Source organism: Urocampus carinirostris, chromosome 11 (assembly GCF_059441175.1).
Source record: "Urocampus carinirostris isolate Australia breed hairy pipefish chromosome 11, RoL_Ucar_1.0, whole genome shotgun sequence".
Classification (NCBI taxonomy): Eukaryota; Metazoa; Chordata; class Actinopteri; order Syngnathiformes; family Syngnathidae; genus Urocampus; species Urocampus carinirostris.
This window is the reverse complement of record NC_142359.1, coordinates 10,981,947-10,995,929: the sequence shown is the minus strand read 5'-3', so window position 1 is coordinate 10,995,929 and position 13,983 is coordinate 10,981,947. Positions and strand designations below refer to the sequence as shown.

Genomic DNA, 13,983 nt, shown 5'->3' with positions numbered 1-13,983 from the left:
AACAATTGGTAGGCAGGACTGGGAGAGCAAGGCGTGGTCGGGGTCGGAAGCGAGTCGTAAGCCAGAACGGGAGAGTAGACGTAGTCGGGGACAAAAAGAGGTCATAAGCCGGGACGGGAGAGCAGACGTGGTCAGGATCAAAACGAGTCGAAGCCGGAGACAGACGGGAGCAAAAAACAGGACAGGTGGGAGTCAGGGTCGAAAAAGGCTTGCCTAGTGTTTACTGAGGTTTGCAGACGGACTGACAAAAGGGGACGGACAGGACTGGGTTCAAATACTGACAATCATAACCCGCGGCAGTTGGTGCCAAATGAGCGGGCACAAGTGATTCACATCGGTAATCATGACAAGAATTACAATTGTTGTAATGGTCATTGATTCCAACGTAATGCAAGTTGTTTACAAGACAAGACATGGTAATCCAGGATAAACACGTTATAAAATACTTCGAATAGGCAGGCTTTTCAAGGGGGAGAAAAGCGGTAGTCTTATACGTAAAGCGGCAGTGTTGGTAGATGAATATTTACAAGGTAATCCTGGGGGACTGGCCTAAATTGTAAGAGCATCAGAACAATAGTGTAATCAAAAATAGAGAAATGACAATTAGCAGCAACAAATAAAGAGTACAGAATGTGGAAAATATATATTTTTTCTCCTCGTGTTTGTTTGATTCCAGGTAGCAAGAAGGTAGGCTATCAAAATAAAGGCTGGGACAATGAGTAGTTCCTTCGAAGGTTTTATTTACAGAATATTCTGGGTACGAATGAGTTACAGACAATGGTGCGGGAGTATGAAAAGTATCTTTAAAATTACTGACAGACTTTACAAGGGCATTAATAATTTAACAAAATGTTTAAAGACAAAGATAAGAAGTGATATACCTCTCAGTTTAATTCACAGCTCACCGTACAAAAGAATTGTACCTGAGACCTGATATTACTTAATAGTCACACACGCCCGCATTGTCGCTGTCCTCGTGAAGTCCTCTCGCCACTTTCCAGGCCAGCAGACGGGACAGTGCGGCCGAGGTCGTGGACTCCACATCTGCGCTGTACTTTCCCACAATGCAACGGGTGTGAGCACTGGCTAGCGATACCTGACGGACACAAACAGGGAACCAAAGCATTTACATGTCATACCAAGGGAGAATTACAGACAAAATGATATCTCGTTACTCGGCCATAATCTCTTCGGCATTGAGATTTGATCAAGAATTAGTTAGATTCCCAAACCCATCGAAACGACATGGTCGATGCAAAGCAATGCGTGCTATATTTAGCTGCTAACATTAATCCACTGGCTTGAATTAGCAGCTAATTTTGATCATTCCTGCTAGCTTTGATATGCCAGCTAGTCTCAGTGATGCAGTTGCTAGCTTTAGAAAGTAACTTTGACAATATGGGCCCTAGCATTAGAGGAGTGGCTACAATGCATGCTGTATTCAGTGGCAAGCTTTAACAATGCAGCTGCCAGAATTAGCTAGTTCGATGATCCATTCTACCTTTAGCGGCTAACTTTGAAGATGCTGGTTAGCCTCAGCTGTGCAGCTGATGGCTTTAGGAAGTAACTTGGATGATATAGCCGTGAGGCAATTTGTATTCAGCGGAGAGCTTTGACAATGCAGACGCTAGAATTAGCAGTCAGTTTTGATAATGCATGCTAGCCCTAGCAACTAGTTGACAATGCAGGTGCTAGAATTTGCAGTTAATTGTCATAAAGCATGCTAGATTTAACGACTAGCTTTGACAAAGCTTGGTAGTCCCATTGACCATGTTGCTAGCTTTAGCGAGTAGCTTTGACAATACACCGGCCAGCATTAGAAGAGTTGCGACAATGAATGCTATATTATGCGGCTAGCCTTGACAATGCAGGATGAGGAGCAACTTTTTAGGGTTCATTTTTTTAATGGGCAGAACATTTACATCAGGTTTAAAAAACAAACCATAGTACAAACTTTCTCCCATGCAAAATTGCAGATTTACTTGTTAGCATCAATAATTACATTGTCAGAGTACATCACCAACAGACGAATTTCCTTTATAATACTACAGTATTCTTCTTGCAGCTCAGCTAAGCTAAAAGGGAATTCTGATCAATATTTTAGAGATTAGTGGTTCAATAACTACTAAATTTATTACTACAGTGATACCTCTGTATTCGTCCATAACCGTTCGAGATCGGGGTTCGAACACCAAAACGTGATTTCCAATACAAAGTCATTGTATTTATTTTTTTACGCTCCTATGCATTCCAAAAAAATGCAAAATACTAACAAAACACATACCTACACAACAATAAATACCCAAAACATTAACATGTAAATCCTCAGAAGGTCTCTTACTTCCTCGTCTTCTGAAAACCCCTGATCTTTAATCGAATCCTACTGCATTTGTTGTTCAGGTCCAACAATTCAACAGTTATCTTCATCAATGTACTGCCTGCCTGATTCAAACAGCTTTTGATCGTTGTGCTCATTGTTTTCCTCTTCCACTTATCACAAACTTTTGGATGCTTTACTATCTCCAAAAAAAGCACTAAATCCAGATCAATTCTTGTCGCTCGTTGTCTTACTCTCTTGGATCGATGCGACCCAACTAAGCGAGAGTAGCCATGATGGCTGCAGATCTCCCTCTAACTAGTTATATTTTGTCTGTGTCCGGTTGTTGGAGTCATCAACTCAACCAAGACCAGAGATAAAATGACTCGTACTATGGGGTCGAACACTGAGTAAAGTGGTTCGACTACAGAGGTATCACTGTACTTAAGTATAGAATAATTTTGGTGGAATTTTTCTGATTCAATTCCTTTACTTTAATTGAAAAGTACACATTCTGAAATCTATTGACTGGACACAAACTGAAAACAATACCTGTGCCTTCTGAACTAATGACACGTCCCCAATGTCACAGGCAACGTTGTAACCTTGTAGCAAGCTCTCCCGAGCTCGGTCATACTGCCTCTGCGGGAAGAGAGAACTGTGACATTATATACGGTAAACCCTTGCTACATCTTGTTTCTTACTTCGCAGCCTCATTGCTTAGAGGGTTAAAAAATACTATGCGATCTATCATCCCTGATTTGATATTAATGCGAGCAGGGGCCGTCATAGCGCATTTTCGTCTGGCGTGGCAGCTATTTTTTGCAGGAAAACCATACAACACAATTAAATTTTCATGGTTTCACTAGTTCATGGATTTGCATTGAGCATTGTGTTCTGCATTCTGATTGGCTAAACAGTGTCCATGCTTATTATTTTTTTGTTCAGTAGTTAACAAAGTTAAGAAAAGTAATAAAAACACTTATGCAGTTCTTTTGTGTGTTAAACAAATGTTTGAGCCACAGCGCGGCGTATGAGTGGTTAGCACACAGCCCTACGAGCTAGAGGTGCAAGGTGCCGTTCTGGCCTGCCTTGAATGTAGTGTACAGTTGTATCCGCGAACCATTATCCTCGGTTACTCTGAAAGCAGGGGCAAGTTAAGCCACTAAAGCATGCCGTTGCGGCCTGCCTAAAATGGACAGCACCTATGCAGCTGTGATATATTATCCCCTGTCAACTTTAAGCTGGGGCTGGGAGGGGGCCACTTCACAGATTTTGCATATCGCGGGGTAGAGGTAAGATCATGCCTAACAAATTCAGCCCGACCTGGCCTGAAGGTATTATGGCCCGCTCCTCCCCGAGCCCGTAAAACCTGAATTTGCACATTTTATTTGTGAGGACGAGGGAGAGGACAGAGGAGAAAGAAAGTGTGACTCTGGCCGCCGAATGTGCCGATTAGCAAGCCACACTGTCGGAACCAGAGTAGCATGTTGCTACACAAATCCTTGATGAAAAGGAAACACAGAACACATGGGTCATGATTACTGATTTAGATCACCTGTGCCCGCTCATTTGGCGCCAGCCGCTGCGGGCTACCTGATTGGTTCCCTGTCCTTTTTTAAGCCCAGTCCTGTCACTCTCCGGTTGTCTGTCCGTCAGCGAACCTCTGTTGTTACAAGGCAAACAGTTTTGACCCTGACTTCCACCTGACCGCTTTTGCACCCGTTTTTCCACCTGTCCGTTCCTGATCCCCCCGTTTGTCTCCGGCCTATGTCCCGTTTTTGATCCCGACCGCGTCTACTCTCCCGTCCCGGCTTACGACCCGTTTTTTATCTCGACCACGTTTTTGCTCTCCTGTCCCAGCTATCGATCTGTTTTTCCATCCCTGACACTGCTATCTCCCGCTACCGAAGATTCACTTCCGTATTCGGATCACAATCCGATTGCGAGAGCGACTTGCTTCCCGCGTCCAGCGAGCACCGGAACAAGGGTGCGGGCGCTCCCCTCCAAAGGGTAATGTTGCGACGTTGTGACGTCATAACCGTAAAGTGTGCGGTAGCAGAAAAACGTGATGATATGAATACCTACTGAAAATAAATGACAAAGCCTATTTCTAAGTGCCCTGTTGAACATAACATTGGTGTCAAGGATGGCGCTTCCAGTCTAACCCTTTTCTCCGTTCCACGCGTTGTCTAGCGACCGCTAGTACCATGGACTGGCTGGTTAGAATTTTTTGAAACTTTTATTGAGCCATGGGTCTATTGAACGCTAGTGATGTGCGAAGGTGGGCAATGCTGATCCATAGCCTGGGCAGTGATGGCCAACAGAGCCTTCTGACCCGCCAGGAAATCTGCCGACCGTATTGAATTTCTCTCAGGACACCTTGCCGCTCCACAGAGTGTTATGGTGTGGCGGATTATCTTCCATCAGCGACAACAGCGGATCGATGAATCGGTCCATCGTTACGTCGCCGACCTCCGGGGCTTAGCCACCCTGAGCAGGTTTGTAGATTTGGAGGACGAGATGATTAGAGATCAGTTAGCTGAGCACACCACGGACCTTAAACTGCCAGAGAAGCTGTCTTTAATCGGTGGACGACGACACGTCACCAATTAAATAATAAAAAACGAGAGAGAAACCCGGCCCAGCCCTAGCCTGAATTAATAATTGACATGCGAGGTCGGGTTTGGGCCCAAACCTGAGATCATACATTTATCGTGGGGGTTCAGGTCCCAAATAACAGCGATAGATAAGGGATTACAGTACAGTGAAACTTCGGTTTTCGAACGCCTCTCAGTTCGAACAAATCGGAGTCCGACCAAAAATTTCGAGAAATTCTTGCTTCGCTGTTTGGTCAAAAAATTGGAGTTCGAACGCCGGTAATGCGTGAGTGCGTACGCTAGGGTGCGATGCTGAGCGGCGTATGGGTGTAGATCGCTCTTTTCGTGACCAACTGTTATCGCGTGCGAACGTGCTTTGTTTTGCTTTCGCTTTTAATATAGGTGTATGAAGTGTTTTAGCCTCTAATTATGCCTCCGAAGAAAGTCAGTGCAAGCAGCAAAGTTGCTACAGGTGAAAAAAGAAAAGTAGTGCGTACAACTATTGCATTTAAGAAATAAAAAATAGCAAAATATGAAGGAGGTGTGCGAGAGTCTGATCTTGCCTGCGCCTTCTGCTGACCACCACAAGGGTAAGAAATCCTATTCATAATTCTTTTCTTTATCCATTTTTTTATTTTTACACGTTCAGGTTAGCGTCATCTTTCGTTCGGAAGATCACGATAACGCGAACGTACGATTAGCCTGGGTTAGCTTTAAGTTTACGTTAAACATTCAAGGTAAATATTCAGGGTATTGGAACGGAGCCCCCTTTCCAATGAACCGCTCACCACTTGTTCTGGAGACCCGGGTGCTAAGCGACCTGATTTTTTTATTTTTACACGTTCATGTTAGCGTAATCTTTCGTACGGAAGATTACGATAACGCGAACGTACAATTAGCCTGGGTTAGCTTTATGTTTACGTTAAGCATTCAAGGTAAAGATTCAGGGTGTCGGAACGGATTAAAATGATTTTGGTGATCGAACAAATCGGTTTTCGAACAGGGTTCTAGAACGGATTATGGTCGAGAACCGAGGTTCCACTATATGTATATGTGTGTGAGGTACCCTGTTAGTGTAGACGTGGCCGAGACATAGGCAGGCGTCGACGAGGTGGTGATGGAGGCTCTTGGCACGGGACATATCAACCAACGTCTCCAAAAGCTGGATGGTGGTGTTGATGTTTCCCTTGCTGAAACATAAACTCGTAAGCTGCCATTCAAAAAGCGTGGGGACGATTTTCTTGAGACTACCTTTCACATAATTTGGCCACGGCTTTGTAGGCTTTTCCGAGGCCGTCGAAATCCTCTGTGGTGCTGCAGATGTGCATGGAGGTGTTGAAGTACTGCAAGAAGAATTGAAACACTTCTAACATTAGTAGATTTCCATACCTGTCAACCTGTACGTTTTTGCCGTACAAAGTACGTTTATTATGCATTTTAAGACGTGTACGACGAAAATCTGTACGGAAAAACGCAAATTTGTCAATTATGGGTGCCATCCGGTATACACCGACTATCACAAAACGGCAAATCAATCAAGTCAAATGAGTTCGCCTCGATAGCCTCTATCTCTGTATGGTTTTTTTTCGTTGTAAACGAAGCAAGCGGTTTGACTGCTGTGCGGATGCGTCTGCCGCCTGGGGATTTCCCATCATGCATCATTCCGATCACCCGTGAACAAAGCGAAAGCACAGCAGAAGGCCTACATTACAACATAGTTTTGAATTTTTCTTTGGATACAATCATCAAGTCGCAATGTCCGAACCTGAATTAAAACGCCATAAGTCATTCTAATCTGAAAAAAAAACATCATATTTTGTGTGGTAGTTGTGTAGTGAAAGGAAGTCCGTCTCTTTTTAGAGAAACGGCTTTTTCGGCTCATTTCTTTAAAGAGAGCCGGCTCTCAAGCGGCTCACTTGCTTGAATGCATTATATTACGAATTATTATGCTGTATAAAGAAGTTAAGAAAAAAAGGTAACATAAAAGGAGAAAATGAAAAAAGACAGGTTTATGGTTATCCCTTTAATCAGTAAATTACCAACAATAATTTAATGCAGAAAATGAATTCATAATTTAAATAAGAAAATTCTACTTAGTTATATTTGCATGTATTTTTTCCTTCTACAGTAAACGTCCAAGCTACTTAATTTTTTAACTTTTTTTTTGAATGATAAACCTCATTCATGTCGAGCAACTCAGTATCTCACAACAAAATGTTAATTAACAATATATATGATATAACGAAACACATGTACAATATAACATATTATACTACATAAATAAACACGTTTGAAAAAAAAAATATGGTGTAAGATTACTTTGTATTTTGTAAGGGAAAATACGACAGTTTCTAAGGGCATGAAGCCGTGGAGGTTGACAGGTATGGATTTCATACACACACACCTGTTCGGAAGTGTCATAATCTCCAACGCTGTAGTAGGCCAGTCCAAGCTGATAAGCAGCTTCACCCTCTATATATTTGTTTTCAGCTGCAATAAGAGACACCTTGGTTCACAAGCGAGATAAGAACAGGTACAAGAAGCAGCTGTTTGCTCACACTCAGTGGCGGTGGTGTAGCCTCTGTGGAGAAGCTCGAGAGCCTGGTTGGGATCGCCAGCTTTGATGCGGGCATCGGCCTGCCGGCTGTAGATGGACCACAGACTCTCGCGTGCTCGGCGTGGCAGGGAGCGTCCGCTCGAGTCCGTCCAGCCGCCTTCGTCGGCCATTCGTACGCATTGCTCCGCCTGATGTCTTGCTTTGTCCAGCTGACCTGCTCGTGGATGCAATTTTTTTTTATAATTGCGCAGTAAAGAACAGATAAAAGATATAGAAAGTATATTGAAGCTAAGAATTTATTGATTTTAGATTTATTTTTTTTAAGAAATAATGGAATGTTTTGAGTTAGGAAGGTGTGAAAAAACACGTATATAAGCAACAGAAGACAGGGTGAAAGTGGAGGAAAGAAGAAAAGAAGGATTGAAAGTATTAGGGCAGGAAGGATGTTAAAAATGCAAAAACCACTATAAATTATATTATGCTAAAAAGAGATTTTGAATGAAATAACAAAGAAGAAAATGTAATGAAGAAAAGAAGTAAGGTAGGAAAAAAATAAAGGAGGAAGAAGTTTTAGAGGGAAGAAATCCCAAAGGAAATAAGTTCTAAAGAAAGAAAGGAACAAAATAAGTGAGAAATCCATGACGGACAAAAGTTTGGAATAAAACAAGTCACAAAGGAGTGTAGTCCCAAAAGAAATGGGAAAAGTTGCAGTGAGGGGAATAAAGGAATGAAGTCACAAATTTACAGATACAGGAAAAACGAAAGGAAGACACAAAGTTCCAAAGAGGGGGAAAAATAAAGAAGTCATAAAGCTACAAGGGAGGGAAGAAATGGATGGAAGGAGGGATACCATGAAGGGACAAAAGAAGTCACAAAGGAAGGTCCAAATAAGTTACAAAGTTATGAAGAGGGGAGAAAAGTCATCAAGCTATGAAAGAAAGAAGGAAGGGAGGAGGGAAGGAAAGAAGAGAGTAAGGAAGGAAAAAAAGGGAAGAAGGAAGAAAGGGAGTAAGGAAAGAAGAAATGAAGGAAGGAAGGAAGAAAGGAAGGAGGGAAAGAAGAAAGGAAGGAAGAGAAGACAGAAGGAAGGAAAGAAGGCAGCAAGGAAGGAAAGGAAAGAAGGGATGAAGGAAGGGGAGAAAGAAGGAAGGGAGAAGGTAGAAAGGAAGCAAGGGAGTAAGGAAGCAAGGAGGGAAAGGGAGAAAGAAGAAAAGGAGGAAAGAGGAAGAAAGGAAGGATGGAAAGAAGAAAGGAAGCAAGAAAGGTAAGAAGGAAACAAGGAAGTAAAGAAGGAATCAAGGAAGGAATCAAGGAAGGAATTAAGGAAGGAAAGAAGGAAGGAAGAAAGGAAGGAAGGAAGGAAGGAAGGAAGGAAGGAAGGAAGGAAGGAAGGAAGGAAGGAAGGAAGGAAGGAAGGAAGGAAGGAAGGAAGGAAGGAAGGAAGGAAGGAAGGAAGGAAGAATGTCACAAAAGAATAAAGAAAGGATTAAAACAAAAGTAATTTTAAGACAGGGAGGGAAGCCTGGTATTAGGCGGGGACAAAAGAACAAAAGTAAATTGTAGAATGTATGCGGTAACAAAGAACGGTAAATAAGAGGCAGAGACACACGCACCCTGCTGTAGGTAGAGCTCGGCCAGACATGCCCGCCCCTCGGTGGCATGCCTGCCGCATCCTTCCTCCCGCGCTTCCGTGCACGTATGGTAGAAGTGCAAGCTGAGCCACAGGTCCTCCCACTCCGCCGTGAAGTACGAGCCCAAATGCAGACGCTGCTCATACGTCGCCGGCCACTGTCCTGCGGCCAGAGTTTTGTTTTTCAAGTCGTGACTCGCAAACGGGCGCCTGCATCCTTACCGTCCCGTTGGGCCTGCTCGGCCCGGCTCAGGTGCAGGCCGATGCTCTCGATTTTGTCGTGCTGCTCCTCCAGCGGCGTCTGAAGGCTGAGAGCCGAGTTGATCTCTGCCCCTTCCCTGCGTTCCTGGTCCAGGCGCAGCAGCAGGAAAAGCTCTGAGAAGGACCTAATGCGGAGCAACCAGGTAACATTTATCAGCTTCTGTCACAATCCTGCAGTACTGGTTTGGTTTCCTCTCTCCCACTCACGCGCCCTTACCTCATTTGGTTGCTCACTTCCTGGCTCTAATTTTACACCCAATACCTGGTGTAACGTGTCCTGATTACCCTCCAATCACACCTCTCCCTCTTCACTATTAAACACTCAGTTTCCTTGGCTCTGCGCTATTATGTTGCCTACCTTGTCACGTTCTAAGCCTTGTTGTCAAAGCCTTGTTATCCCAGGGTACCAGACCCTTGCCTACCTTTCCAGAAAATGAATACATCCTGCCAAACCCTTGAACTATTGCCTTCCCTTATCGAGTTTACTGTTCCATCGACATCTCGCCTGCATTTTGAACCCTCCCTGCTTCACTTCAGTGATTACACAAATCTGCGCTTTGCATCAGCCTCACCCCCATTGGGTCCTGGACACTTCTGTTACACAGGACATTTCAAAATGAGGTGCTCAATAGTTGACAGACATGTTCAAAGCCCAGTTCCACACACTTTCAAGTCTGTTTTTTTTCTTCACATTTTTAAACTAAACGTCATCAAGTCATTAACACATCCCAGAAAATCATTGGCTGGTCTCTACCCAGTCTGGAGGACATTGCCGACAACATTATTACAGATTCATCTCTTTGTGTTGGCCACCTGCGGCACGGCTGCAGATAGAAAAACCTTACATAGAGTCATCATCTCAACCAAGAAAATCAGGGTCTGTGCAATCTGTGGGACATTGCTGACAACATTATTGCAAACCCATTTCACCCCGGATCACCACAATCTCTTGAGACCTACTGCCCTCTCGCAGATGCTGCTGGTACTTTAAAACAAGAACCAACAGACTCACAGTTTCTTACCCAGGGCGATCACCACTTTAAATTAGCCCTGACTGTTAAAATGCATGAATATATCTTGCCCATGTAAAGACAAATGTGTATTAATATTTTATTTCTTGACTCTTATTTTGACAAGTTCATACAGACGATGTCATAAATTTTGAGGTCAACAAAGGACACGTCCCTTTGTAGCCCTCCTCTGACAAAAGACCTCATGCGAGGGGAGCAACGGTCGTGAAAAAAAGTGCCGGCGATGCGAAAACAAACCACGCATGAATAAGACACGTAATTGGAAATACAATTTCAATGGTTGAAAACAAAATAAACCGATATAAATTGTTTACGCAAGTTTTGATACTGAAAACAAACATAAACAATTAATACGCCCCTTCCAACATGGCCGCCATGAGAGACGTTGCTTCACCATAATGCTGCTCTATCCTTATTGAGTTTATTATATTCGTGCGTTTAAACTTGTTCATTGCGTTACTGTCAATGACAATAAAGACGATTCTTAATCTAAAAACATTCACACCATCTCCTCACTCAGCAGGATGTGCACTTATACCGGACAACGAGGCACTCTTCAGTAACTCTTTGGCTAACCTGTGGAAGCCATGTTGAAGCAGGCCCACGCAGATGTTCTGCTTGCGGCTGTTGATGAACCTGCATCAAGGGGAATGTGTCAAATCTTCCAAAACAAAGTCACTGGACTTAAAGGGACAGTGTGTATTATTTTGCATCTCCCAGGGGTAAAAAACATGCATTAAGAATATATATATATATATATATTGTCATGATTACTGATGTGACTCAGATGTGCCTGCTCTTTATGCGGTAACTGCCGCGGGTTCCGATTGGCTCCCTGTCAGTATTTGAACCCAGTCCTGTCTGTCCCCTTTTATCAGTCCGTCTGCGAACCTCAGTGAATACTAGGCAAGCCTTTTTCGACCCTGACTCCCACCTGTCTCGTTTTTGCTCCTGTCTGTCTCTGGCTACGACCTGTTTTGCTCCTGACCCTGTCTGTTCTCCCGTCCCGGGTTACGACCTCTTTTTGTCCCCCGACTACGTCTACTCTCCCGTCCTGGCTTACGACTCGCTTCCGATCCCGACCACGCCTTGCTCTCCCAGTCCCAGCTACCAACCCGTTTTTTCCGTCCCTGACACCGCCATCGCTCGCTACAGAAGATCAAATTCCGCGTTCAGAGCACAAACTGAGTATGAAGGCGACTTGCTGCCAGCGTCTAGCAAACACCGGATTGTAGGCGCAGCCCTTTTCTCTTTCTTCCAATAAAACTTGTGAGAAATGCAATTGGGTCCTGTTTCTGTTCTGGTCCTGACATCATATATATATATATATATATATATATATATATATATATATATATATATATATATATATATATATTTTTTTTTTTTTTTTTTAAATCATCAGTAAAAATACATGAACTGTCATACCCATCAATCCTTTTTCGGTGCTGCTTATCCTCAGGGTCGTGGGGGCGCTGGAGCCCATCTGAACTGTCATCTAAACGTGCATTTTTTTTAAATTTGTACAAGTCCAGAACTTTGCATTTGTTTTGGTTAAGATGAGCCTAAAAACGTTACAAAAGACTGGGCAAAAAAATAAAGTTTTGGTCTTTCATTTTTGTTGGCACGACAAAGTACGTCTGGTATTCAAATAACACCCACTGTCCCTCTAAAAACAATGGTGAAAATCAAAATTGTCCTCTTGGCGATCATACTCACTTTGCAATATCTTGCTTTGAGAGATTGCATGTCAAACCTTCAGTAGTTGACTTTCTGAAACACACAACATGTTCCATTAGCTCATTTAGGACAATGACAATTCAATTGTTCCTTATATGTTTTCAAGTTTTAAAACATTACTGGCACAGAAAAACTAAAAATATATGTATATGATATAGTTTCTAGACTAATTTTGTACTTATAGTGAGGATTATTTTCATATTTAATGCTATAAATCCAAATGGGAGATTCGAGGCAAAGAGAAAACACGTGCTAACACGTGCCAGGGCAGAGGTCTCCAACGTGATGCCCGGGGACACCAGGGTGCCTCCAAAGGAATGCTAAAGTACCTGCGGATCTAGGAGAGAGCTAAAGGACTTCAGAAGAGGGCTTCCCAGAGACTCCAATGACACTAATTCGGCCATTTTAGATGGAGTACACTTAGTTAAATTGTTAATAAAATTAAATCTGCCCCCGTGTGAAAATGTCGGCTTTCTCATTCATATTTTCCTTCAAGAAACAAGCGCGCATGAATTGTTGGGTGAATGTAGGTTGTGTTTGGTTAATGGAGTCAGATAACTATTTGGAACAATTTGGTAAACAGTACATTTTTGATAATTAATTCCCAACAATACCAAAATTTAGTTCTCGACTTGAAAAAGGTTGGAGACCTCTGCGCCGAGGAACAGACTTTCCCTCAATAAAAGTTCAAAATCTTGGCGCCACTACTGACTAGTGTAGACACTGTCTGATTCCAAGGGACTTTGACATAAATATGCCACTTTTGTGAGAGACGATCGTCAGTTAACTCTGGAATAGTTTTGACTTTTAAAAAAAAAATCTCCTTCCAACCAACTTGTGAAGAGTCAATGAGGCCTTCTTTCATCTCCGGCCAGGGTGTTTGATTTCCATTTAAAAAGCATCTGACAAACTTTTGCCATGCATCACAATCCACTACAGTAGCTCACCTGCTTTTCTGCCTCCTAATCCTCGAGGACACACTTGGTAGTGTGCCGCCTGGCGCTGCCATTACCTGCAATAGGCGGTGCCAACTATTTGCAACATAAGCATTAAAAAGTGTAAAAGCAACAAGTATGAAAGTATGAACTGAAAAATGAAAACACACACAAGAACAAAAGGCTATCAGTCACTCGCCTTTGTTTGTTGTCGCAAACTCGACGTAAAGTAGGGGTCGCCCCTGCAAAATCTGTTGTCAGTTGCGTTTGTTACCATAGCAATTTACGCCCCCACGCGTTGATAGTATCCATGGCAACCAAGGCCAATCCTAAACATTTACGTAAAAGAGGAAGTCTGCCTCAACGTTTTGGTTGCAACATGGTTTAAGCCCCACCCTCCCGAAACTAGTTGTCTAACCTTTGTGTTTTTAACTTGTAGACTTTGTAGAAAATAAGTTAGTTTTTTCTTTTGCAACTTAACTGAAAATGACGACCTAAATCGGTACTTATGCTCCACATTTGAAAGCGCTATCCTGTTGATGTTCTGTATACATGGGTGAAAATAAGAGCACATTTTTGTGAGGAAATATTTTGTCGACACTACTGAAAAAAGTTGGTTTGGTCTTGTATTTTGGAATTGTATTTATTTATACATGTTCCCAATATTTTGTAGTTTTTTTTTTATCATTTCAAATAAAAAGAAAATCATTTTTTGTTAAAGCTATATCGTCTTGCCTGTTCCGGCTTCAAACTCTAATGTGTGACTGGTTTAGTTTTGGAATGGACGAGCAATAGTCGTTTAGTCCCCACCGATCATATCTGATCACTCAAAAATGCATATTCCCCCCACCCAGGGTTGGGTAGGGTTACTTTAACTGGATTACTTTCAATTACTTTTGGATTACTCCAATA

The 13,983-nt window shown here is 42.7% G+C and overlaps 1 protein-coding gene across 2 annotated transcripts; it reads right to left on the bottom strand.

The window, feature by feature from the left end:
• Window positions 1–720: 720 nt before the first annotated feature.
• ttc29 (tetratricopeptide repeat domain 29) lies at window positions 721–13,761 on the bottom strand. 2 transcript variants are annotated; one of them, XM_088348428.1, is made up of 12 exons: window positions 13,271–13,761; window positions 13,084–13,167; window positions 12,116–12,169; window positions 10,973–11,032; window positions 9,327–9,490; window positions 9,088–9,267; window positions 7,476–7,688; window positions 7,322–7,407; window positions 6,169–6,260; window positions 5,984–6,107; window positions 2,870–2,959; window positions 721–1,096 (listed from the first exon to the last, which is right to left on the bottom strand). In XM_088348428.1, exons 2-12 carry the CDS (start codon window positions 13,143–13,145, stop codon window positions 941–943), a joined length of 1,281 nt encoding a protein of 426 aa, XP_088204554.1. In that variant the 5' UTR covers window positions 13,146–13,167; window positions 13,271–13,761; the 3' UTR covers window positions 721–940. The 2 variants fall into 2 exon arrangements, with proteins under 2 accessions (XP_088204554.1, XP_088204555.1); XM_088348429.1 differs by lacking the exons at window positions 10,973–11,032; window positions 12,116–12,169; window positions 13,084–13,167; window positions 13,271–13,761 and adding an exon at window positions 9,583–10,450.
• Window positions 13,762–13,983: the final 222 nt, after the last annotated feature.

Bases quoted from the DNA above. Each gene is read 5' to 3' on its own strand.
- ttc29 (XM_088348428.1), bottom strand. From the start codon at position 13,145: ATGGCAGCGCCAGGCGGCACACTACCAAGTGTGTCCTCGAGGATTAGG. The intron at 7,689-9,087 runs GTGCGTGTGTCT...ATCCACGAGCAG, and splicing joins CGAGCTCTACCTACAGCAGG to GTCAGCTGGACAAAGCAAGA. The intron at 6,108-6,168 runs GTAGTCTCAAGA...TTTATGTTTCAG, and splicing joins GTGGCCAAATTATGTGAAAG to CAAGGGAAACATCAACACCA.